The sequence below is a fragment of the Carcharhinus amblyrhynchos genome, chromosome 4 (genome assembly GCF_965287045.1).
Source record: "Carcharhinus amblyrhynchos chromosome 4, sCarAmb.v2.hapA, whole genome shotgun sequence".
Classification (NCBI taxonomy): Eukaryota; Metazoa; Chordata; class Chondrichthyes; order Carcharhiniformes; family Carcharhinidae; genus Carcharhinus; species Carcharhinus amblyrhynchos.
In genome coordinates, this window is record NC_137327.1 from 86,913,537 (window position 1) to 86,938,793 (window position 25,257).

At 40.8% G+C, this 25,257-nt stretch overlaps 1 protein-coding gene across 1 annotated transcript; it reads left to right on the plus strand.

The window, feature by feature from the left end:
- Positions 1 to 23,420, plus strand: LOC145342169 (ras-related protein Rab-39B). The gene is made up of 2 exons (XM_080187467.1): positions 1 to 1,689; positions 16,748 to 23,420. Exons 1-2 carry the CDS (start codon positions 1,475 to 1,477, stop codon positions 17,172 to 17,174), a joined length of 642 nt encoding a protein of 213 aa, XP_080043593.1. The 5' UTR covers positions 1 to 1,474; the 3' UTR covers positions 17,175 to 23,420.
- The last annotated feature ends 1,837 nt before the right edge of the window (positions 23,421 to 25,257 follow it).

Sequence of the window (25,257 nt, forward strand, 5' to 3'; positions counted from 1 at the left end):
AAGCTAGCAGGAGGCTGTGGACTGGAGGCTAGGAGGAGGCTGTGAGCTGCAGGGAAGAGAAGGCTATGGGCTGCAGGCTAGGAGGAGGCTGTGTGCTGTGCCGGTGGTGCTGATGTTGCAGTGATTTCATCAGCTTTCGCCCAGAGCTGCAACCTGCTCAGGGGAAAAAAAACACGCTGTGACTCCTGCATCAGAGAGCGAGGTGGAGGGAGGAGAGGCTGAGAGCTGATCCCCGGGGGAAAAGCAGGCACCAGCTTCCACCCATCGCAGGCAGGCTGCCATCGCCCCAGCCTGGGCAAGTTCCCCTTCCCGGCCTGTTCGCCATTGAACCGTTTGATGTTTGAAAGCTCTTTCTTCTCTCTGTGGCTCCGGGAGGTGAGGGACGCTAAGCGGGGCATCGTTACTGTTACAAACCAAGAGAGTAAGCTTGTCGTTATGTGTAATTTTTAAAGCAAACCTAATCGCTAATCAGCTGGATTGCAATCTGGGGTTTTTTTTGTGTATATTCAAAACAGCTGATTTTAAAAAAAAAGAAACAGAAATTCGCCAGTGAAACGGAATATTTTGTGTTTAGTCTGCGGGGGGGTATAATTGCAATCCGTGTTGTTGTTTCCTTGAAGCGGCTCTCTTGTTTCTCCTCCTCCTCTCAGAGCGATGGGAGCGACCTTGGAAGGAACAAGTAGCCATTATTTGGAAAGTGGGAGTTTGGCCAGGCTTTAACCCCCCCCCATTGGCACTGTAGCTGCCAGCTTCCTCGCCAATTCTTCCACTCGATGCGGGCCAGCCGGCAATAACTCTCCTCCTCCTTGCCTGAATCTCAGTGAATTCTCCCCCTCCTCCCTCCCTCCCTCCATGATTCTGACAGCTCGCTGTGGCATGAATGTCTTTCTCCTGGTCGATATTGAGGAAGATTTAAAGATGGAGACTGCTTGAATCACCATCCGAGGTGTTTTTTATATATATATATATATGTATATGTGTGTGTCTGTGTGTGGGGAGAACAGGGAGCTGAGAATCCAACGCCACTGCATGCCAATAAAAAAAATAACAGCAGCAGCGACAAAACAATATCTGGCAGCATCCTGATCTGAAATACTGGAAGCTCGTCCCAGCAGGATATTCATTTGGCGATGTGAGGAAATTGAGGAGGGTATGAACTGATTCCTGGACTGATACATCCTTTTGTGTCTGCAAATGCTGCATTTTTTTTTTGAGCAGTTGATCATGGTAATCTGCCTATAAAGAATAGGGACCAGTGCATTTCTTTCAGTTTCCCCCCCCCTCTCCTCCTCCAGAGACTCTCAGCCAGGGCCAGAAGACTTCTGTTTTTGACGGTGTGCCAGCTACATGGTTGATGTGTAGGCGACTTCAGTAACCTAGGCATACTTGTGATACAGCCAGCGGACTTGCTCCCTTTTTGGGGCTGAAAGATTTATTCATTTTTGGCAAGAGGCTAATCACAATATCTAAGAAAATGGAGGCTATTTGGGTCTATCAGTTCAGGCTGATAGTCATCGGGGACTCCACGGTGGGAAAGTCGTGCCTAATCCGTCGTTTCACCGAGGGACGCTTTGCCCAAGTGTCCGACCCCACAGTTGGTGTTGATTTCTTCTCAAGGTTGGTGGAGATCGAGCCAGGAAAACGGATTAAGTTGCAGATTTGGGACACAGCTGGTCAGGAGAGATTCAGGTAAGTCTAAACCTCTAGTACGTCTGAAGAAAACCTTGTAGGGAGTTATATTTAACTGAATTAGTTCATAATCTTGTGTTCTAAAGGACAAAAACCATTGCAAGTGAAAATATGCCAGTGTTGTGCCTCCGTTCGTTTTATGATTTGAAACTACTGGGAGCAGACATTTTGTGTAGAAGGCCCTTTGTGTGATATCATGAGTTTCCACTCCCATGATGCCACAAATGGAGGTTAGTCTCTGCAGATAAACATTTCCATTCACTCTGTCCCTGAAATTGCCTCTAGGAAATATCACACTGTGTGTGTGTAATATTGGCAGCTTATCAGAATCCTCTGCAAAGATTTACATGTCACCAGCGCCCTGCAAATATCGATGCATTTTCAGCCCCTCTGAAGAATATTGATATCTTGCTGGCAATATTCCCAGGATCCCCATTCTGAATAAAAGCAAATTGTTGCGGAAACTGGAATCTGAAACAAAAAAATGCTGGAAAATCTCAGCAGGTCAGACAGCACCAGTGGAGAGAGAACAGAGCCAACGCTCTGAGTCTGGATGACCCTTTGTCAGAGCTCCCCATTTTGAGTTATATTTTGAAAGTCACTGTCAGCCTTCCAAAATAAATTGTTTTTTTTGTGGAGCGTAACTTTTTGTTAGTACGCAGGGGAAGAAATAATGTAAGTTAACAAATACACAGAGCAAAGAATATAAAATTTCCATACCTTTGTGCTTGTGGTATGTCCAGCCCCAGAGAGACAAAAATCTGACCACTCTATAGACCCTATAGGAGGCAGTACCCCATTTTAAAAACCTATCCATGAAAGCTTTAGTTCAGATATTACGTGTTGTATTCTTCCTGCTGCGGCACTATGAATGGTAAGTTGTATCTACAGCCATCTGCACACAATTTCCATCCACAGTTCCATGCATGGGAGAATGCAACACAAAATGCCCACTGCAGGCTGTCTCTAAATATAAAGCCTGATGACTGAGAAGCTTTAGTAAATCTACACACATGAAATGCTGCATTGATTAATACCTTTTAAAGAGATGTTTGGTGATAAGCAACATTCAGAGCTCTGTGGCTAAGTAGAAATACAGATAATTAAATAGCATGTGGAATTCAATGGTGGTTTCAAAATAGCTGGGACAATGGAAGGAACTTGCCAATGAAAGGAACTAATTAGGGTGAATAATGTGGTTAAAGATAAGGTTAGACAATTGTTTTAGCTTTTCTCCCCTCTATGTAAATATATACAATCTTTCCATTTTTGGGAAACTACACGACAAACTGAATCATCTGAAATGTTTCGATCAGCAATGGTTCCCAACCAGCAGGGAATGATGCAGCTCACTCAGGAGTTAGTAAAACTGGCTGAATATACCTTTTTAAAATCCTGTGTAAACCTTCCAGGGAAGTCCTGAAGCACGCTGTCTCTGGACAAAGGTGGAGTTAGCAGGGGAAGCAGATTATCTCAGGACCTGGGGGAGAAAGAAGAAGTGGGGGTTGAGAATAAAAAGCATGAAAACTAAAATACAAGAAAGAAATAATCTATAAAGGCTCAGGCACTAACAAAATATAAAAAATGTGCCAGAATGTTCACTAGTGTATTATCAGACAAACAATTGACACTAAGCCACATAAGGAGATGTTAGGATGGGCCAGGAGAAGCAGGGTTAAAGAGGTAGGTTTTAAGGAACACCTTAAATCAGAAGACAGATATACAGAGTTCGAGACCCAGGTCTGACAAGAAAGCTTGAGGTGGAAATGTGATAATCCAAAGCACAATTTACACATATTCCCCTCCCTCTAAAGCCACTGCCACAGGGCAGTGAGCTTCTGCCCAAAAGGTCTGGCCTATCAAATACAATATGGGGAAATTTGTTTTGGTTGGAAGAATTGGGTGTCCGTATGGAGTTTTTACATTCTCCCCATGTCTGCATGGGTTTCCTCCGGATGCTCCGGCTTCCTCCCACAGTTTGAAAGACGTGCTGGTGAGTTACATTGGCCATGTTAAATTCTCCCTTTGTGCCCCAGAACAAGTGTAGAAATGTGGTGACTAGGGAATTTTCACTAACTTCATTGCGGTATTAATGTAAGTCTACTTGTGACACTGATAAGTAAACTTAAACTTAAAAGAATATTTTTTAAATAGTGAGAAACTATTAAATGTTGATCTTTGGAGGGATTTGGCCACCTCTGTACATGAAACACTGAAGGTTAGTATGCAGGTATATCAAGCAGTTAGGAATGCAAATTGTGATTGGCCTTCATTGTAAGGGGTTGGGTGACATGAATCAGGAAATCTTAATGCAATTGGACATTTTTTTGGTGAGACCATACCTGGAATGCTGTTTTGACATCCGTATCTCAAGAAAGATATACTTAACCATTGAGGTGGGACCAACAAAGGGTTAGCAGGTTGATGCTGAAGATAAGGATGTCCTATACAGAGAGATGAAGTAATTGGTGCCTTTATTCTCTGGTTAAAAGAATGAGAGGGGATCTTATTGAAACATGTCCCGAGAGAACCCAATGGGTTAGTATCAATCTAGGGGGCAATAAACTCAGGTTAAGGGGTCAGCTGTTTAAGATTGAGATTAGGAAAAGTTTCTTTGGTAAGAGGTTCGTGAATCTTTGGCATTCTCCATCCCAGAAAGCTGTGGATGTTCAGTCATTGAATATATTCAGGACTATGATCAATAGATGTTTGAACTCTTAAGAAATCAAGAAATTTGGGGATAGTGCAGGAAAGTGGAGTTGAGGTTAGATGGATTTACCATGATATTTGCGCAGGGATAGGGCAGGGTGGTGGGCCGAGGTAAAATGCTTTCTTTGGTGAGTCGGTGCAGACTTATTGGGCCGAATAGCCTCCTTCTGCACTAGGGATTCCATATTCAGATCCAGTTGGTGGAATAGTGGAGAAGCGCTTCAAGTGTTCTTGCAGTTTGTCGTCTCTCATGAACTTGTCATCTTCACGTGAATTATGGCACATGTTCAGAAATGGAATTTCCATGTTCAGCACTCTATTCAAGTGGCTTCAGCAACTGATGATAATGGAAGAAAGATAATATCTGGAAAAACCCCAATAATACAAACCCAACTGACAATTGTATAATGTGCTGCAAGATATATTCAAGAACAGAAAACAAGGACATTTATTTATAACCGAAGTTGTCAATTTATATAGGCCTTACCTGGAGCCACAATGTTTAGTGTAAGCCCCTGATTTAAATGTTGAATGACTTCCGATGGTGTCCACACATGCTGGCCTTGTATTCCAATTTGTGCTGCGTTTTGCCTTGTTGGAGTGAGTGAAAAAAGGTGCTACAAATGCTAGGGCCAGGGTGCACATCATTATACTCATTAAGGACAACTGTAGGATTATAATTTGTATCACATTGCTGCTGGGACAATACTTGTCAAACGTAGCTGATGTGGCTCAAAACATCTGGCCTATCGAGTACAATATGGGAAATTTACTTTGGCTGGAAGAATAGAATATGTTTGTTTTAAAGTATGACTGTACTCCAGTAAGTAAACAATTCAGGAGGAGGTGAGAATAATGAAAATAATGTAAAACATTAGTACTAGACTGTCCCATTCCCTCATTTACATCCAGTACCACAATATTTCGGGGTCTCCCCTCATAGCGAATCACTGTGATATGCTTTGCTGTGCTTTCCCCAATTACCAATTGATGAATTCATTAAATGTAGCATTTTCCTCTCAGTTGATCAAAATGCAACATGTTCGAAAGAGACATTTTAAAAAAGATGTGTGCCAGCTAGATACACAGCCAGTTTCTATCTTATGTAAGGTGCTGAACATGTAGTGTAGAAGCAATTTCTGCTTGCTACTTGCAGCCTGATGTATTTAATGAACCATAGGGAAAATTCATTAGTTTGGCAGCAATATAAAGTACACCACAAAAAAAATCATGAGTATATCTATACACTTGGGAAATAGCTGAACTGTTATCAGAGTGCCAGTCATTGTTCTGGATTGCTGTACCAAACAGTTCTGTGAGCATGTACTTTGAGGCAGTGTTGTTAAGTGTAATGCCACCCAACTTGACAGTATATTGAAACCTGTAACTTTCTAGTGCAGCTGCCTCTTTGGTGTGTGCACATGTGAAATATCATTGATCCTTTCTGCTCTTGTGGAGCTCTTCATGAGAAAGGACCACAATTTGTCCATAACCTCTGAAGAGTTCCAGAATCGCATCCTGAAATTGTGCCTCATTCCAACAATTTCTCTCCTTCAGTAGCAGTGCAGCTTTAAGTTGACTGGCAGCCTCTTAATAGCTGTAGATGTCAATAATTCATTCTCTTGAGCTTGGTACACGCCATACATTTGAGCACCTACAGATCTGCAATAATATACAAAAATATTGACCTTGAATTATAGTGCAAGGTCAGCTGTCTGGATGACACTTACACCAAAGCAGCAGTGGCACTGTGCTGGTATCTCGACACCATAACCATGTTACCGAGCCTGTGGCCAGAGATTCTGTAGTGGGTAGCAAATGTACTTATTGTTGGGGAAATTGCAGAATTGAATAGGCCCTGTGGAAATTTCCTGCAAGGTGTTCTGCATTGTGTGTGCTGGAGTGCTTGGATTCACTTTGTGCTTCAACCTCATTAAAGAACTATGTTGTCACTTAAGCACAATTCCATGAGATTTGTTCCAAGTTTGGTTTATTTTGTGCATCCACTTGGAATGAAGTCAATACTGCGTGGGTGGAGGTAATCTTAAAATGACACAGATTTTGCATATTTTTTGCAAAGTTTGATGTATTTTTTATCAGGTTTTTATTAGATAGTTTTTCCTTATTTTTGATATGTTAATTATTTTTCAGAAAACCGTTTGAAGGCAATTTTACTCATTGTTTAAGGTAAAATTCCTCAGAAACAGAATTTAATGTTTAAGATAGAAAAAGGCAAGCTAGTGAGATCAGTAAGTACCAGGCCACATTTTGAAACCTTGACACAACCACCTTCCAATGACCAAGGACAGCTCCTTCGCTTGTTGTGGGTCTGCTGAGAGCCAGTTGCAGAGCTTTGCAGCAAGGCAACTTCAACCAACTTGCAACATGAATGGTAGGCACATTCATTCTTAGCCCATTCTACCTCAGTCTCAGATAACATAATGAGATCAATAAATGTGCATCTTCTCTTGCATTGGTTCGTTTGTCTTGCAGGCATTGCAACGTAACAGCAGCCTGTTCACTTTGGCCTGCAGAGAATACACTGCCATCTTGTGTAGCGAGTGTTTTGGGTTGCCACAAAGGGTAACCCCTTCATCTATCACTTCATGCAGTAATAGCTGGGAGCTGCATCATTTGCCCACAGACTCAATTTTGTGGGGAGGCAATGGCCTAGTGGTGTTATCGCTAAACTGTTAATCCACAAACTCAGCTAATGTTCTGGGGACCCGGGTTCAAATCCCACCACGGCAGATGGTGGAATTTGAATTCAATAAAAAAAATGTTGAATTAAGAATCTACTGGTGACCATAAAACCATTGACAATTGTCGCAAAAACCCATTTGGTTCACTAATGTCCCTTAGGGAAGGATATCTGCTGTCCTTACCCGGTCTGGCCTACATGTGATTCTAGAGCCATAGTGATGTGGTTGTCTCTCAATTGCCATACAATCATAGATCAAATCAGGGTGGATAAATCCCCAGGACCAGACAGGGTATTCCCATGGACCTTGAGGGAAGCTAGTAGTGAACTTTCAGGGGCCTGGCAGACATATTTAAAATGTCAGTATTCGGGGGGAGGTGCCGGATGATTGGAGGGTGGCTCATGTTGTTCTGTTATTTAAAAAAGGTTCCAAAAGAAATCCGGGAAATTATAGGCCAATAAGTTTGACATCGGTGGTGGGCAAGTTATTGGAAGATGCGATAAGGGATAGGATCTACAAATATTTGGATAGACAGGGACTTATTAGGGAGAGTCAACATGGCTTTGTGTGTGGTAGGTCATGTTTGACCAGTCTATTAGAGTTTTTCGAGGAGGTTACCAGGAAAGTGGATGAAGAGAAGGTGGTGGATGTTGTCTACCTGGATTTTAGCAAGGCCTTTGACAAGGTCCCTCATGGGAGGTTAGTTAGGAAGGTTCAGTTGCTAGGTATAGGTGGGGAGGTAGTAAATTGGATTAGACACTGGCTCAATGGAAGAAGTCAGAGAGCGGTTGTGGAGGATTGCTTCTCTGAGTGGAGACCTGTGACTAGTGGAGTGCCACAGGGATCGGTGTTGGGTCCATTGTTGTTTGTCATCTATATCAATGATCTGGATGATAATGTGGTAAATTTGGATCAGCAAATTTGCTGATGATACAAAGATTGGAGGAGTAGTGGACAGTGAGGAAGGTTTTCAAAGCTTGCAGAGGGATTTGGACCAACCAGAAAAATGGGCTGAAAAATGGCAAATGGAACTTAACGCAGACAAATGTGAGGTATTGTACTTTGGAAGGACAAACCAAAGTAGAACGTACAGGGTAAATGGTAGGACTCTGAAGAGTACAGTTGAACAGAGGGATCTGGGAATACAAGTACAGAATTCCCTAAAAGTGACGTCACAGGTGGATAGGGTTGTAAAGAGTGCTTTTGGTACATTGGCCTTTATATATCGAGTATAAAAGTTGGAGTGTTATGGTAAGGTTATATAAGGCATTGGTGAGGCCGAATTTAGAGTATTGTGTACAGTTTTGGTCACCTAGTTACAGGAAGGATGTAAATAAGGTTGAAAGCGTACAGAGAAGGTTCACGAGGATGTTGCCAGGACTTGAGAAGCTGAGTTACAGAGAGGGATTGAATAGGTTAGGACTTTATTCCCTGGAGTGTAGAAGAATGAGGGGAGATTTGATAGAGGTGTATAAGATTTTGATGGGTATAGATAGGATGAATGCAAGCAGGCTTTTTCCACTGAGGCTAGGGGAGAAAAAAAAACAGAGGGCATGGGTTGAGGGCGAAAGGAGAAAAGTTTAAAGGGAATATTAGGGCGGGCTTCTTCATGCAGAGAGTGGTGGGTGTGTGGAATGAGCTGCTGGATTAAGTGGTAAATGCGAGGTCACTTTGGACGGGCTCATGGATGAGAGGGGTGTGGAGGGATATGGTCCAAGTGCAGGTCAATGGGACTAGGCAAAAAATGGTTCGGCACAGACAAGAAGGGCCAAAAGGCCTGTTTCTAAGCTGTAATTTTCTATGGAAACCCATGCAGACACAGGAAGAACATGCAAACTCCACATAGACAGTGATCCAATCTGGGAATTGAACCTGGGACTCTGGCGCTGTGAGGCAGCAGTGCTAACCACTGTGCTACCATGAACTTGTAGGTCACTGGTGAGGATATTTATCAGCTGGTAAAAAGGGGAAAGGATGGCAGATGGAGTCTTATGCAGAGAAATGTGAAACAAAGTACTTTGGACAGACTTCTATGGAACTCATATGGAACAGCAGTATGTTATAAATGGCATAATTTTGTAATGTGTTGATGAACAGTGAGACCTTCATGTCCATCTATGAAAATCCTTAAATTAGACCAGAAGATCCCATTGCTGGCCATTGATGGACTGCCTCCCGCTGCCAGGGGTGGGTGCATCGGTGGGGAGAAACATAGTCAGAGGCAGAGAATCCCACCCACCCTATGATTCCATGAAGTAATGTTCGAACATCATCCTGTGAATGCACGCTCCAGCATGCTGCATGGAGAGAGGAACAGGACGTGGATGAAGTACACCCAGTCTTACATTTACTGTCTAGATCCCAGGGGTAGAAGGATGTTTTCAGCAGGTGAAATGGGTTCAATAAGGTCAAAATGGAATTTGGAACAGGCTTGCTGTACCTTTTCCCATACAGTATTGACTTAGTTGCTAGCATCCTCTTGCTTTTGGACCACAAAGTTCTGGTTTCTAGACTCTTCCAGGACTAGAGAATATGATCCAATGGAATACTAAGGGACAGTTGCACTATTGGAGAGGCTATCCTTAGCTCCTTAATGTTGATTGAAGGAGAGACGAGTATTTGCCAGTTGTCTGGCTACTGTATTTAATACTGTATTTAATCAAAATTACCAAAAAACAGATTAACTAGCCATAACAGTTGCCACTACACTACAAAGTAATTCATTGTGTGAAGTGCTTTGGGATGTGTCGACATTGTTACATTTCAGACTGGTTCTGGACACAGTTTCATTGCACTCAAAGTGAAAAGTCTGCTTCCAAAGCTGAGCCCTTTCATCTTGCATCAGAACCAGTTCATTGATTATATTAAAATATTTGGTCAAATTTATTTGTAAATAAAATAGGACACTGAATTAAAAAGGCATGAAGGCCAAGCACTGTAAAATATTAAATAGAATTGGAATCAGTCCACAATGTAATGGTGTAACCTTTTACAGTGAGCTGCATCTTAGATTGTAAATGTCATGAAACAATTCTTCATGGAGTCCTGTTGGCTAACAACATATTTCATCGGCAAGGTGAATTGAGAAATAGAAACCAACAAGGGTGTCAGTTTATCAATATATATATTATCTAGCTACCTACCTAAGTGTGGGTTGATCAACTTTGGATCTAAGACGAAAAAAATCTGAGTGTTTGTTAATGGTGAAAGACTAGAAAAAAAGTACAAGAGCAAAGAGATTATGTTGAACTTGTATAAGACACGGGTTTGGCATCAGCTGACGTATTATGTCCAAATTGGGGTGCAGCATTTTAGGAAAGATGTGAAGGCATTTTGAGAGAATACATCCATAAGAATGGTTCCAGGGATGAAGAATTTCAGTTGTAAAGTTAGATTTGAGAAGTTGGGACTGTTTTACTGGAAGAAATGAAGGCTGAGAGGAGATTTGATGGAGGTAAACAACATCATGAGCGTTTTGGACAGAGTAAGTAGGGAGAAGCTGTTCCCACTTGTGGAAGTATTGAGAACAATAGAGCACTGATTTAAGGTTATTTGCAGAAGAAGCAAAAGTGACCTGAGAAAAAGCTCACACAAAGGGTGAAATTTACCATATTTTGGCAAGGTGTGAATTTGGATGAAAAAAGCAGAGTATAGTCTATCAGCGGGCCAATCCTGGCACATTTCAAACAGTTTGCTGAAAAATAACCAGGAGGTAGGTTCCACAATATCACAATGATGGGGCAGGCTCATCCTGTTAGAAACAGTGGCTCTCAAACATTCTGGGCACCCTTTCTGATCAAAACAGTTAATATAAATAGCACCCCCTCCCACCCCACTACCACCCTGAAACCCTCCATGGACCTCTCCAATGAAGACATATTGACATTGCCCTCGGGCATTGCCAGGATGGGCAGAACCCTGTCTCTCCCCATCAGCCCCTCTGGGGTCTGTACTTACTTGTGCACTCCTGGTGGGGAACGCTCTCCAGGACCCAATTTTATAAAACCTGTAAACCCAGAGACATGATGTCACATCAGCAGCAATGGGGTTGGGGAGGTGGGGAGTGGTGGTGGTTAGGAAATACCTATGTGGGGGGAATGACATACCAGTGATGTTCACTAAGTGTGTGTTAATATTCTGGACCTTTTATGGGTTGGGGACAGTAGATTGGAGAAATCCTGCCCACATGGAAGCCATTTTGAGACTCCCCTCAATTCTCTGCCCCGCTGCCATTCCCACCCACCGAAAACAGGGGCAGAAAATTCTCCATCCCCCCAATTGATAGGTTAAGGTTTGGAATACACTGCTTGAGAGTGTGGTGGAGGTAGATTCAATCGAGGTATTCAAGAGGGAATGAGACTATGACTTGAAAATGAGCAATGAGCAGGGTTATGGGGAGAGGTGGGAAAATGGCCCTAAGTAAACTGCTTATTTGAAGAAGTGGCGCAGACATAATGGGCTGAATGGTCTCCTTCTACACTGTAAAAGTTCTATGATTTTTCATGTGCACAAGTCACTAAAATGTAGTGCATAGATACAAAACTTAAACAAAATATCTAATGGAATATTGGTCTTTATCTCATGGAGGTTGGAGTATCAGAGTGAAGAAGTGATGTACACAGCCTTAGTCAGACCATGTCTGCAATAAAGCATTCAGCTTTGGGTATTGAACCTTAGCAAAGATATTTTAACCTTGGAAAGAGCGTAGTGCAGGTTCACCAGACTGATACCAAGGCTTAAAGTGTTAAAATATGAAGACAGCTTTCATAAATCTGGCTTCCTGAGCTTAGTTTGCTGAAGAATAATCTAATAAATATCATTAAAATTGTAAAGAAATTTAATAGGGTAGATCAAATAAATTATTTCCCCTGATTGGGAATCCAAAACGAAAGGGTATAATCTCAAAATTAGAGCTGTCCCGATGAAGCACTTTGAGGTAAGGAAGCATGTTAAGGGATATGGAACAAGGCAGGTGTATTGAGGTATATATTAACCATGATCTAATCAAAGGTAGAACAGGTTTGAGGGGCTGAATGGCCTACTTCTTTCATTCCATCTATGCTCCTGATTCTGTCAAAGAAAGAATGTTGTTTCACTCCATGACAGCAATGCCAATCCCAAATTTCACAATGGCTATTCCTAATTGCCCTTGAACAGTGGCTTCATCCCAGAGGACAGCCACATTGTTATGTGCCTCATGGGTGTTCAATACGGCACCAGAGCGAGATGGTCTCTTGCCAGGTGTCCCCAGCATACCCTCAAATTCTCTCTTTTACTCTTGTTCTACGCTCTTAAAATTAACCCTACGAACTCTATGAATGGAATGTTTTGTCTGTATAGCATGCAAGAAACAATACTTTTTGCTGCGTCCCAATACATGTGACAATAATAAAACAAATCAACAGACCAAGTAAGGATGGCAGATTTTCTTAGTGAAATTGTTTAAATAACAGTTAATGATAATTTCATGACTACTGTTATTAGCTTTTGATTCCAGATCATTAGGTACTGAATTTAAATCCCAGCTGCTATGGAAACCAGATCCATAGATCATGAGTCTAGGTCTCTCGATTGCTAGTCCTGTGACATTACCACTCTGTCATCTTCTCCACACTATAGGTTAAGAATTATCGAGCACAAAACTATCTGTTTCTAGACAGTGCTTCCCAATCACTCTGATTTCTCAAACCACATGAATTCATATTTCAAACAAATTTTAACTTCCAACAAAATATTTTAACTTAATTGATTTGCAGCACAAAGTGTCTTCGTACTAGTTCCAGTCTGTTAGTATGAACCAGCTGTCTTGAAATCAGAAAGAATAAAGGAGTTTGTTCTGTTTTACACCTTTAAAATGATTCTTTTCAAACTTCAGTGAAGGTTTGGAACAATTGCAAAGTATTACCTTGTTGTAATTGTGTATTTGTGAGATTCACTGCTTCAAAGGTGCACCTCCAAGTTTGAAACAATTGCAACCAGCCTGTGTGAAAAAGGATGCAAGGAATACTTTCAAAATTATCTTCTGTGCTATGATAATTTATGATAACTTTACCCAATTTATTCTTTAGTAGATAACCTTCCCATAAGTAACATAGTTGTAATATGTTTGGGATCTCTGTGATTGTCAGTCCATTTTTCTTTTTTTTTGTCTCATGTTTCTTTAATTATCTATGGTCCCCTTTTGTAAGAATCTCAACAACTGCCAATTTTGTCTGCTTGAATCTTTTAAAGTATCTAGTGCTATTCATGCACATTCTATGTTTCTTGTTTCTAAATAAAATATATCCTCTTCCCCCATCTTGTATAATAACCTTGATAACAGATCCATTGCTCTTTTTATGTAAGGATTCCTGATATAATTACACGGTCTCGTCTCAGAGCCCCAAAGTCAGCAGTTTTGAAGTTTTATGCTATTATGTTGTTTGTCTTGATGCCAGTTTTGCTAGTAATACTCAGTCAAACATTACAATGATCAGTAGATCCGTAATCTCTCTCAGCCTGTATTCTAGCAGCTGTCGTATGTCGTATGAGGAAAAAGCCCCTCACCACCTCAGTGCATTTGTGTTTTGGCCTCTCCCTTTCGATCTTTGGGATTTGAAACCCCTCAGTGATTAGCACCTCACAATTCCCCTACCAGCCCAAGAGTTTCCCACCCTTTTGTTTCCCTTGCGTTGGCATTTTTTTTTAGCAATAACAAATTCATTTTTTTAATCTTTTTTTACGACTTGCAAGTTGTTTCAGTCTTATCCCTCCTATTGTTATAACCCCGTTTTCTGTATCATTCCTCATCAATGAAACAACTGCTCCGCCTCTCATTGTAGATTAATCCTAGTATCGCAGTTTCAGCTATTAACTAACCTGCACCACCAACCATCTCTTGAGATACCAACAGTATTAATATTCACATAATTTCTAAATCCTATTCCTACATTTATGTGCATTTCAAAACGTTTATTTGCACATTTATATTCCTGCCATTAAGTTCCTTTATTGTTGTCTGTTTTGTTTATTCTTCCTTCATTGGTCTAATTAAATGTCAGAGTGGCGGGCTTTAATTTGAGAGGGTGCCCCATGCCCTGACTGCAGCTTGGAAAACTGGCTGCAGCCCAGCCTAAACTGCTTCAGTGAACTGAAAGTTGGTATCGTGCAAGTGTTCCAGGCTCAGGAGACAGGAGCAGTAGGGAATAGAGGTCGGTAATCTACTTCAGCGCAAGTTTGGGACCATTATCACTCAAGGCTGACTCATCAAGGGATATGCTTATGAAGATGAAAGTTAACACCTGTGACAGGAAATATTTCCTTTCACCTAAAAAACACAGGCCTTGTGTTCCAACCATTATTTGGTGTTGAACTCAGTGGCATAGCAATCACTTGTTCTCATTTGCTCACAAATATCTGAAAGGTTGTGTACTCATAACATTTATATATTGTTGGACTGTTAGAGAAGTGTATTGCAGACTGGTGCTGTTTTCATTGTTTCAGGAATTTATTTTGTTAGTCTCTTTCAGTGCTTCAGGGCATTATCTTAGTTGTCAAACAAAACTAAATTAAGCTATAATTATTGGTCTTGCAGTATTAGTGCTATTCAGTGATGACGTCTGATGGTGAGAGAAGCATGAGGGGCCAAGTAGAAAGCATTGCTGTTGCTACTGGGTCAGAAGATATAATCCCAACGTTGTATTTGCCTTGCTGCAGCTGATGGAAAATCCAGCAGCCGCAGATGGACATGCAAAGCAGGTCAACTCCCAGGCTTTCATCATCATTGACATTTGAAAATGCCAAATTTGTCTCCTGTATTCCCGCCTCTTGCTTTGAGGATGAAAAAGCCAGAGACTGGCAGATTGGAGCCAGCTTCCCAACACATTTCAATTTTGTGGTCAATCAAAGCCCCACTCACACTGAGTGCCCCTTCAGAATCTCTGATGTATAATACCAAGGACTGGATTTTCCGTCAGGGCTTGGGGACTTGAAATCAGAACTAGTTCTGGGTCTTGACCCAGCATGGCGTGCTTTAGGCACATGCAATGGGAACTTTCAAAAATGCAGCCAATCAAAAGTCAGCAAGTGGACTCCACTTCCAATTAATCATGGATGGTGGGTGGGCTCCTGACACAGGAGGACCAATAGGAGACCATCCAGGCACAGTGGATTCGATTTTGGCCTCGGGTGTCTGTGTGAAGTTTGCACATTCTCCCTGTGTCTGCATGGGTTTCCTCCAGTGCTCCGGTTTTCTCCCACAGTCCAAAGATTTGCAGTTTAGGTTGATTGGCCATGCCCCATGGTACTAGGGAATTAGCAAGGAGTTAAGTGCATGGGGTTACGGGGAAAGGGCCTGGGTGGCCTCCTTCTGCCCTGTAGGGATTCTTTGGTACTGATTTCAGCAGCCCCATCAGCTGAGGTGGGACCTGCCTATCTGAGAGATGCTTGGTAAGTTTAAATGCCGCAACTGCTTGCAGCTACTCCATGGATGACCAGCAGCTGCCATGGGCTTGGCTGGTGCGTCTCACATGATCTATCACCCCCCTCCCTGCCCCACTTCCTGTCCTGAGCCCAACACACCACATAATTAAGCACATAATGTGCTTAAACTGGACCATCTCGAGGGCAACATGACAGCTCAGAGACTATCTCTGTTGCTGTGCGGACACATGGATTTGGGCCTGTGTCTGTGGGAGTTTGCACGTTCTCCCCGTGGTTGCGTGGGTTTCCTCCGGGTGCTCCGGTTTCCTCCCACATCCCCAAAGATGTGCTTTTAGGCTGATTGATTGGGTACTAAATTGTCCCTAAATTGGACCTCCCTGATCCTCGCACGTTAGGCGTAGACTAAAATCATGAATAGGTCACTGAGACAGTGGGACGGCGGCGCGGGCTCGTTGGGCCGAAGGGCCTGTTTCCCGTGCTGTGTTGTTCTTTGTTTTGTTGTATAATTATCATTAATTGTCCTCAATTAGCTGCCTGCTGGGCAGTGGCAAGCAGCCAATTCGACCATGGGCTGTCCTCAGTGGAAAAAGTTTTCTGGGTCAAGATTGTAGGCAGTGAACTAGTAAAGAGGCTGGTGGCATGAGTTTGGTGCCCATCTGTCTCTGACCTAGAGCCCTACACTGATTTAAAAATCCCGACCCATAAGTCAGCAGGCTGTCCCATTCATGGCATATGTGAAACCTCTGTATCTGTTTGTGGAAGTGGCACTGTTTACAAGAAGATTATAAAGTAGTTACACGCTTGAGACTTGAGAAAGAGGGGGAGATAAGATGAAAAGTTTTGATTTGAAGACAGTGAAGTTGCTGATTGTTTTATTTGTAAGAGCTGCCAGTCAGTTAGGGAGAAATGTCAGTCTTCTCTCAGAAGAGCCAGCTACATCAATTCTCTCAAGAGATTGAGTAAGGGGGAAATTTTGTAAATTGCAGGTGGTCTTTTTAGCGATGGTATTTTCTTACTTTTATTTTTCACAATGGTAGGTTAAAAATCACTATTTCTATTCTTTCCATCTCTAGAGCCATGCAGCAATTACTATTAAAATAAAAAAACTGTAAACCAGTACAAAGGTTTTCAAACTCTCTGCACGAAAATAATATTCATTTTATGTATCATGAAACTTGAAGTTCGAGTTATAATCTCTTTTCCACCTATTTCTCCCTATCTTTTAGGTCCATAACTCGTGCGTACTATAGGAATTCAGTGGGAGGACTGCTCTTGTTTGACATAACCAACCGGAGGTCCTTCCAGAATGTGCATGAGTGGTTGGAAGAGGCCAAAGTTCACGTGCAGCCATTCCAGATCGTTTTTGTGCTGGTTGGCCATAAATGTGACCTGGCAACCCAACGACAAGTGTCAAAGGAAGAGGCGGAAAAGCTTGCAGCTGCTTACCGGATGAAATATATTGAGACGTCTGCAAGAGATTCCATCAACGTTGAACAGGCCTTTACCGATCTGACGAGGGATATTTACGAACTTGTCAGAAGGGGTGACATTGTGATGCAAGAGGGATGGGAAGGAGTGAAGAGTGGCTTTGTTCCAAATGTGGTCCACTCATCAGAGGAAGCTGTCAAATCAGGCAGGAGATGCCTTTGCTAATTTGAGTGGAAACATTTAAACTTGAAGTTTCCTCGCACGTAGAGACTGTACCAAATAAATACTGTCGGCCTTTTTAAGTTTGTATCACAAATGATTCACTATTTCCACAATATGGACATTTGATCTGTCTCTTTGCTGTTAATGGGTCCTGATGTATTAACCTTAATTAGCCAGCTGCTGGTAGTGGAGAGTTTCCACCTCCTTTTTGAATCTTTGAGATAGGGGCATTTAGTTTTGAAAGTTGCTTTCAAAACACATCTTGGACACTAACTGGGTTTGTAGCCATCAGTGATTTTTTTACTGCAGTTGAGGCAGTAGAATAACCTGAACTGCTACTTTAAGGTAGTCTACATGTCCTCGTTGCTTGGTGCAGTGCAGATGAGGATTTTCACTGTAACCGGCCTACTCTTCGTTCCTGGGTACAGTAAAGTCAATTGCCCATGACATAATTTAAATTGGGTCCACTAATAAAATACTTGCATAAATCAATATAGGAATTTTTCTGCCTAACATCTACTTTAAAAAAATAATTTATCTCACTCAAACCAGGAGACGTCACTCTTGGGGTATTGTTTTATTAAGGTTATTTCTTCCCATGTTTTTCCTGTCGTTCCTGGAAATAACAGCTGCTTGCTGTGACACAATGCAGCTCTCTGACACATTGGCAAAATACTTTGAATGTTTGAATTAATCCACTAAATGTCACTAAGTTATTGGACTGTAGTGTTTGGCCAATGTGCACTGTTCAGCGAGAGCCATTGATGTCAATCACAACGGGAACCCTGAATGATTTTGCTTTCTTTTCGAAGTCAATGATAACATCCCTCAAAGGGGGCCCCAGACTGGGTCCTTCATGATTAATGTGACTCCTGTGACATATTGGTTGGTGCAATCAATGCCAGTCTCACTGGGAAAATTCTTGATAATTTGGTCATATGAGACAGAAAGTATGGGAGGAAAATCAAAATTTAAGCTAAACAATAACATTTACTGAAAATAAATAGTGAACATTTTGAAATTACAGAATTAAGAAGGCCTTCACTAGCCTCCCATGTGTAGTGACTGTACAAACAGATAAAGATATTTGTAAATCAGTAAACCGACTATATGCTGTGTATGATAGATCAGTGCTATTGAATGAATCATTACTTTGCTGAATAAATGGTGAATCCATACAGTCCTTAACCCTGATAAGTAAACAGGAACTCCATTCAAGTACATGAGTGACCCTTAGCTCATAAATAAACAGAAACTCTGTACAGTTGGAATCATTAACTATTGCCTTGCTGAATAAAAGGGGCTCAGTGCAGTAAAAAAATGTAATTTTTATCCTGTTGAATATTGAGCAGTTGAGTACAGTTTCATAGTGAGTAGATCTCATCCTGTCAAACAGACAGGAACTTTAGAGTTAAATAGTGAAAATCTCTTACCAAGCCAAGTAAGCAATAACTGCATACAGTCACACAACAAATAACTTTCACTTGCTATGTAAACAGTAACTCTACCCAGTGAGTAACTGCAGAACAAAGATCTCTGTAGTTATGTGAGTTATTCTTACCTGCTGAATGCGTAATTCCAAATTAATTCCTGACATACTCCTACTTATCAGACTGAAGTACAGTAGTAGCAAAACCATTTGAACCAGATGCTAATTCTTAATCGGTTGAATAAACTGGAAGTGTATGTGAGTTTGGAGCAAGGGCTTTGATCATTAATCTCACCAGTTTTCTGAGAACTGATACAACTATTAGTAGAAACCAGCATTGCTGAAGAGTGGGGTATTTTGCCAAAACTTTTTGTCTTGTGCTTTTCTGGACAAATGTAAGAATGCCAAACTTCAAATGATCACAATTTATAGTACAGGAGTAAAAGGGTACTGATTGTTTGGTATGTTGATTCTGAATGATTTCTCCATGGCAACACCTCGGCCAATGAGGAAGTATAGGTGACCCATGCTTTTGGGTAATTCAAAAAAAGCACAAGACTTGAACATGTTTCTTTTGTTTGTAGAGGTTGGGTCTCTGAGTATGAATGGCTGTCACTTCTAGCAAGGATAAATGAGCCACATTATAAGCTTGATTATCTTAAATAGATTAGTTTCATAAACAGCACATTTAGGATTGTTCAGAAAGTGCTGTTCCAATGTGGAATTTCATCTATCAGCAGATGTTTTGGGTTTTGCAAGCGTGAGCTTGTTGATTACCATCTATATTCTGCCTATTACCAACAGCTGGAGGAACGTTATTTGATTCAGTCAGACAATCATTGGGACACCTGGCCTACGTACCTGGCATCACACTGATTCTAAATTCATACACAACATGACTTAATTATTTGTTAGGCAGAATGTTATTTTGGCTAGACAGCAGCAATTTATTGGTGGAAATTGCCACTTATGTTGCAGTTGCATTGTAGCAGTATGAAATGATTCACTTAAACTGTTGTTCAAATGTTTTGACATATTTTGCCTTTCCAGACTGGGCACATTTCAGTTCTGTGAGTTTGCACGATACACAGCGAACAATGATCTAATCAGGATAGCCTTGGTGCACTCTATTTCTGAGTCGAGCTTGCAAGGTGAGCAAATGGCAAGGGTCCTATTTGCATGTTTACTGCATGGCATCACATCAGCCACTCAGAGCCAGCTTGCCAATCAGTCAGCACCCTTTTCTCTTGTACCACAAATTGTCGTGATCGTTTGAAATGAGGCATTCTTGCATTTGTCCTGACAAGTCCAAGATAAAAAAACTTAAGCAATATGTTTCTTTTCAGCAATATTCAAGTTTTGTACTATCAAATGACTTAATAGAAACCAGTTCAGCCATTGAGATATTTCAAAAATGAGCAGTTGTTAACATTTCACTTGATTCAGGATTGTTATCAAAGATGATCTTCAGCATGAAATATCCCTTCATTCATCTGACATGATTAGAGTTTATTGTATCTGATTTTCTTGAAAATGTAAATCAACAAACAAGTGAATGTTTCATGCATTTGATCCTGTCTGACTCTTTGTAAAAACCTTACAATGCAAAACATGACATAGTTTTGGAAAACTAAAGCATCACATTGAAACTGACCTGTTTGTAATGGAGACTGAAAACTGGCTAAACTGCCCAACTGTTCCCTTCAAAATAAAAATGCAGCACAGTCAAGTACAGATAAAGTGTCTCAAAACTAGCAACTTTGGGACCAGGTCTTTGCTGGATTTTGGACCTTGACAGTTTGAGGGCTTCAGGTTAGGAGGACATCGGGTCATGGGAAGAGACAGGTGTGTAATCCAATAACTAGTCAGCACCAATGCATCGCCCAGCCCAACGAGCTGGTAGTTTATTTTACTCACCTAATAAAAATATTTAAACATTCATGCATGGCAACCTAAAAATAGTCCTGTTTGCGGACTTCACTGGTTTTTGGGTGGCTGATTTGATACGCTGTACATGTTTCGCTACATAAAGATTTGTGTTTAATTACCTCTGATTTGTTCATTATACGTTTTTGGTGTGGCTGTATTTGGGGAGGAGAGAAGTAACAGTGATAATTTTGATTTTGGATGATGGTTAAAACAGCTGCTATCAAATCAGCTGCTTACTATGCGTCCTCCAATTTTTATTTCTATTAAAGTTGATTAGGAGAGGTGTACAATAGGCAGCTGATTCAAGATTGACTATTTTTCCTATCTTCAAATGTGAAAATTAGACCCAGCATGTATGGTTTCAGATGCTGCGCATGCAACAGGATCATAAAAGCCATTTCAAATGAAGGAGGTCTAGTTTATCCACCCAGTAAGGGAAATATGCTGTATATAACACTTTGTTATATGCTCAGGACATCCCAAAACACTTCAATAACCATTAACTTGTCTATTCTTTTTAACTATAGGGCATTGACATGTTGGTAAATGTGGCAACCAATTTGTGCACAGAAAAATCCTACAATTAGCAAACGTGGTGAAAGATCAGTTACTCTATCTTTAATGAAAGGACCAATGTTGACTGGAACATGAGGAACACTGCCTACTTCCTTCTGAAAAGTGGTGATATTTTATGAGCCTAACTATCAATAAAAGCAGACAGAACATTGAGGGAATAGCCCAGAAAGATGGTGTATCCAATTAAACAGCACAGTCCTGAAGACAGCGTAGGTAGCTCAAGTTTGTAATAGAGCTTGAACATATCTTCTGATTTAGAGATGTGAGTTCATCCTCTGAACCAACTTGACAATAGATTTCAACAATCAGCTGGATCTTGAGTGGTTTTACTTTCACTTTGCTACCTAAAAGATCATTCCAAACATTAGTCATTCTCTGTATTACTATATTCTTCCAAGCACCAGTCTTTAATTGGTCTTTTACTATTTCTGTATTGTGCCCCCTTGTTCGAGTACCTTGGTTTAAACAGATTGTAACTCCTGGTGCTCTGGATTTATCATGGGTTTAATATTGTACATGCCTCTTTCTCATTGGTAATGTAAAATCCAAACACGATGGGTTTCTTCTGTCCGTGCTTCCTAGAGTAATGACAGAGGGTTAGCTGATGATTATCTGAAGGCCAAAATAAGCTAATATGGGACACGTGGCCTTAGATTTTAAAGTTTAGTGTTTTATTGAAGAAGGAAGTTGAAGGTCCATGTTCCAATTAACCAACAAGGCTGAAAAGAGTAGAAGAAATAGATCAGTCAGGAAGTTGTTAGTCTGGTTATTAAAGCAATTGTGGATCAAAAGAAAACTGATGACAGTAAATTGAAAGTTCCAGTGTCATCAGGACCTGGCAAAGGTAAACATTCACTTTTTAATTATATTCCGCTTCAGTAAGTTCATAAGATACTGGAGCAGAATTAGGGCATTTGGCCCATCGAGACCACTCTGCCATTTGATCATGGCTGATATGCTCCTCATCTCAATATTCCTGCCTTCTCTCCATAACTTTTCAACCCATTACCAATTAAAAATCTGACTAACTCCTCCTTAAATTTACTCACTGTCCCAACATCCACCACACCTTTGGGGTAGTGAACTCCACAGATTCACAACCCTTTGGGAGAAGTAGTTTCACTTCAATTCTGTTTTACACTTTCTACCCCTTATCCTAAAACTATGACCTCTTGTCCTAGGATGCCCCACCAGCGGAAACATCCACTCCACGTCTACTTTATCCATATTTTTTAATCATCCTGTATATCTCAATTTGATCATCCCCTCATTCTTCTAAATTCCAGGGCGTATAGGCTTAAACTGTTCACTCTCTCTTCATACAGCAAACCCCTCAATCTAGTGAACCTCCTCTGAACTCCATCTTTCCTCAAATAAGGGGACCAAAACTGTGCACAATACAAGTGGCAAAGCAAGCTGATTGAAGCTGATTGTACGTCAAGGAGATTTTTTTGGAATTAGACATTTTGAGCAGACAAATTGACAAGTAATTTTTTTATTGCAGCTCCTGATGCTGATGAGTCAGGTGCTAGAACAGTTATGTATGCACACTCAGTTCGCATGGTGTCTGCCGATGCATGCTTGGTTTCTCCAATTGTTGATTGACGCCCCTGATGTGGACTTGTCAGCTTCATGGTGCTGCTGGCCTGTGCTCACCATCAGCCAGAGACATGTCCTGCTCTCCTTGAACATTTGCTGGGAAATTCACTTTTTTGCACCTCAGAGCAGATCTGAAGCACCATTGCACTATGCTGAACATGAAAATACACTGAAGAGCTTGGATCAGTGTCCAGTTAATGCAATGCAAATATACAGTTACTATTGCTTCTTCCCATGCAGGTTTATTTAGGTAGACTGGCCACCTAGAGGCTCAGTGAAATCTGAAATCATTCATCATTGAAAGAGGGTGCAACAAATAAAAATATGTGCCAGCAAAATAAAACTCATTGAAATTGATGCTGTAAGATTTCCATTTTTAATGTATCAGTTAAAATTGTATGCCGTTTTCATCAGTTGGGTACCAGTCCTGTTATGGAGACTTCCTTTGAACAAGTTTTTAGAATTTCAAGCTGCAGTTTGTCACTGGAATTGCTGTCAATGCAAATACATGTTCTACTAGTGCACAGTCTGCAGTTGTGCTGTCACCAAACACAGCAACAATGGGTGGAACTTTACAACCCCTCCAACCAGTGGGATTTTCTGATCCTGTCAAAGTCAATGGGCTTTTGAATGGCTTGTAACATTTTCCAGCCCCTCCCCCATCACAATGGAGCTGTAAAGTTCCACCAAATGTTTTTGATGTGTGTGTGTGTGTGTGTGTGTGTGTGGGGGGGGGGTGGGGGGGGGGGGGGGGCGGTGGGTGTTGAGGGACCAGTGTCTGATGTTTGTTCTTTTCAGAAATAAAAAATAGTTCATGATTCCAGTCTGGAATGAGTATATCAATTGTAAAATTAAAAAGTAGCTGAGTTCTGGAAAGATATTATTCTACCTCATACCAGTGCTGTAATGAAAGATGTACGTTTACAAACGGGGTGATGCAAGTAGGATTGTGTGCAACCCAATCTGTCGGGGTATAATCATCACCTTCCCTATTACTTAATTAACACTCAATTGCATAATTTGTGAAAGAAATCACTCAAGTGATTAATGAAAATACTAAATGATTCATTTTTTAAATTATTTGTAAAAGACCCAAAAACCTATTACTTCATTGCTTGTTTTCACTCAGCTTTTCTAACCGTTAAACTGGCTGTTTTTAAGGTTTAGTCAATGAAACAATTAAGGAGATTTTGACCTAATTCAGAAATTGGTTGCAGGACCAGCTTTGGGTAACAACATGGTCTTTATGATTAGTACTTGTGTACAGTAGTTGGTGTATTTAAGTATACAAATATTTGAGTAAATCCATGGGGAGAGCAAAACAAATGGAGATGTATTAATGGTTAGATTAACTGCTTAGACTTTACAAATACATTTAAATTAAACATAATAAATTCTATATATATTAGGACAACTGGAACTCACGTTATCTTGGATGCAAAAGTCCAAAGATAGTATAAGTAACCAGGGCAAAAGCAATTTGAACATGTGGCATGGTATTATTTATTCATTTATGCTCAAAATTACTGATGTGGAGAAAAGGCTAGAGATATTCCATAGAATTATAGGATTTAGATTCTTCAAAAAGAGTTCCAGGAGTTGCATAACAGCATTACATAGTATTTACAGCACAGTTACAGAATTAGGCCATTTGGCCCAATAGATCCATGCTAACAGTTATATTCCACATGAGTTTCCTTCTAACCTGCTAATTAGGAAGTAGATTAACCTCTTTACCATACTCAAATTAATATAGGGAACAGCATAGCTAGAGAAGTCGCAGTTTACTGTAATAGTTCCAGGAATAAAGGAGCTTAGTCATTGGAGAAGATTGGTTCTCTCCTCCTTCAATTAAATTAGGGGACACTGATGAAAAGTAATTGACCTAAAATATGAACTCTGTTTCACTCTTCACAAATGTTGCCTGATGTACTGAGTACTTCTGGTATTTTCAATTATTATTTCAGATTTTCAATATTAGCAGTATTTTGTTTTTGTAAATGAGGAGAATCTGTTTGCAGTGTTAGAAGAGTCCGTGGGCTAAGGTGATTGGTGAAAGAGCCAGAGAAACACATAGAAATGTTTTTACCTATTAAATTAATGAGTGGATAGGATGGCAATTACTGGTTTCGTAATCCAGAGGCCTGGACTAATGATCTGAGACATGAATTCAAGTGGCTACACGGACTTTCCATTGACTAATTAAATTGTTAATTTCAGTGACAGTAATCACATAACTATTGGACTGTTGTAAACCCATCTGGTTCACTTTAAAGAAATCTGCCATCCTCTGTTGGTCTACCCCTTACATGACTCCAGATCCACAGCAATATAATTGTATTCAAGGCGGCAATAAATGCTGCTCCTGCCTGTATCCCATGAATAAATTATTTAAAAAAATGATAGGATGGTGGTATTCAATAACAACTTTTGAGGCAAATTTGATAAATATTGGAAGGGGGAATAAAAGGGATAAAAGTACAGGGCCAAGGAAATAGAGCATGGGAATAGGCCAAATTAGACCAGGCTTCCAAAGAAGCAGAGCAGGCATGA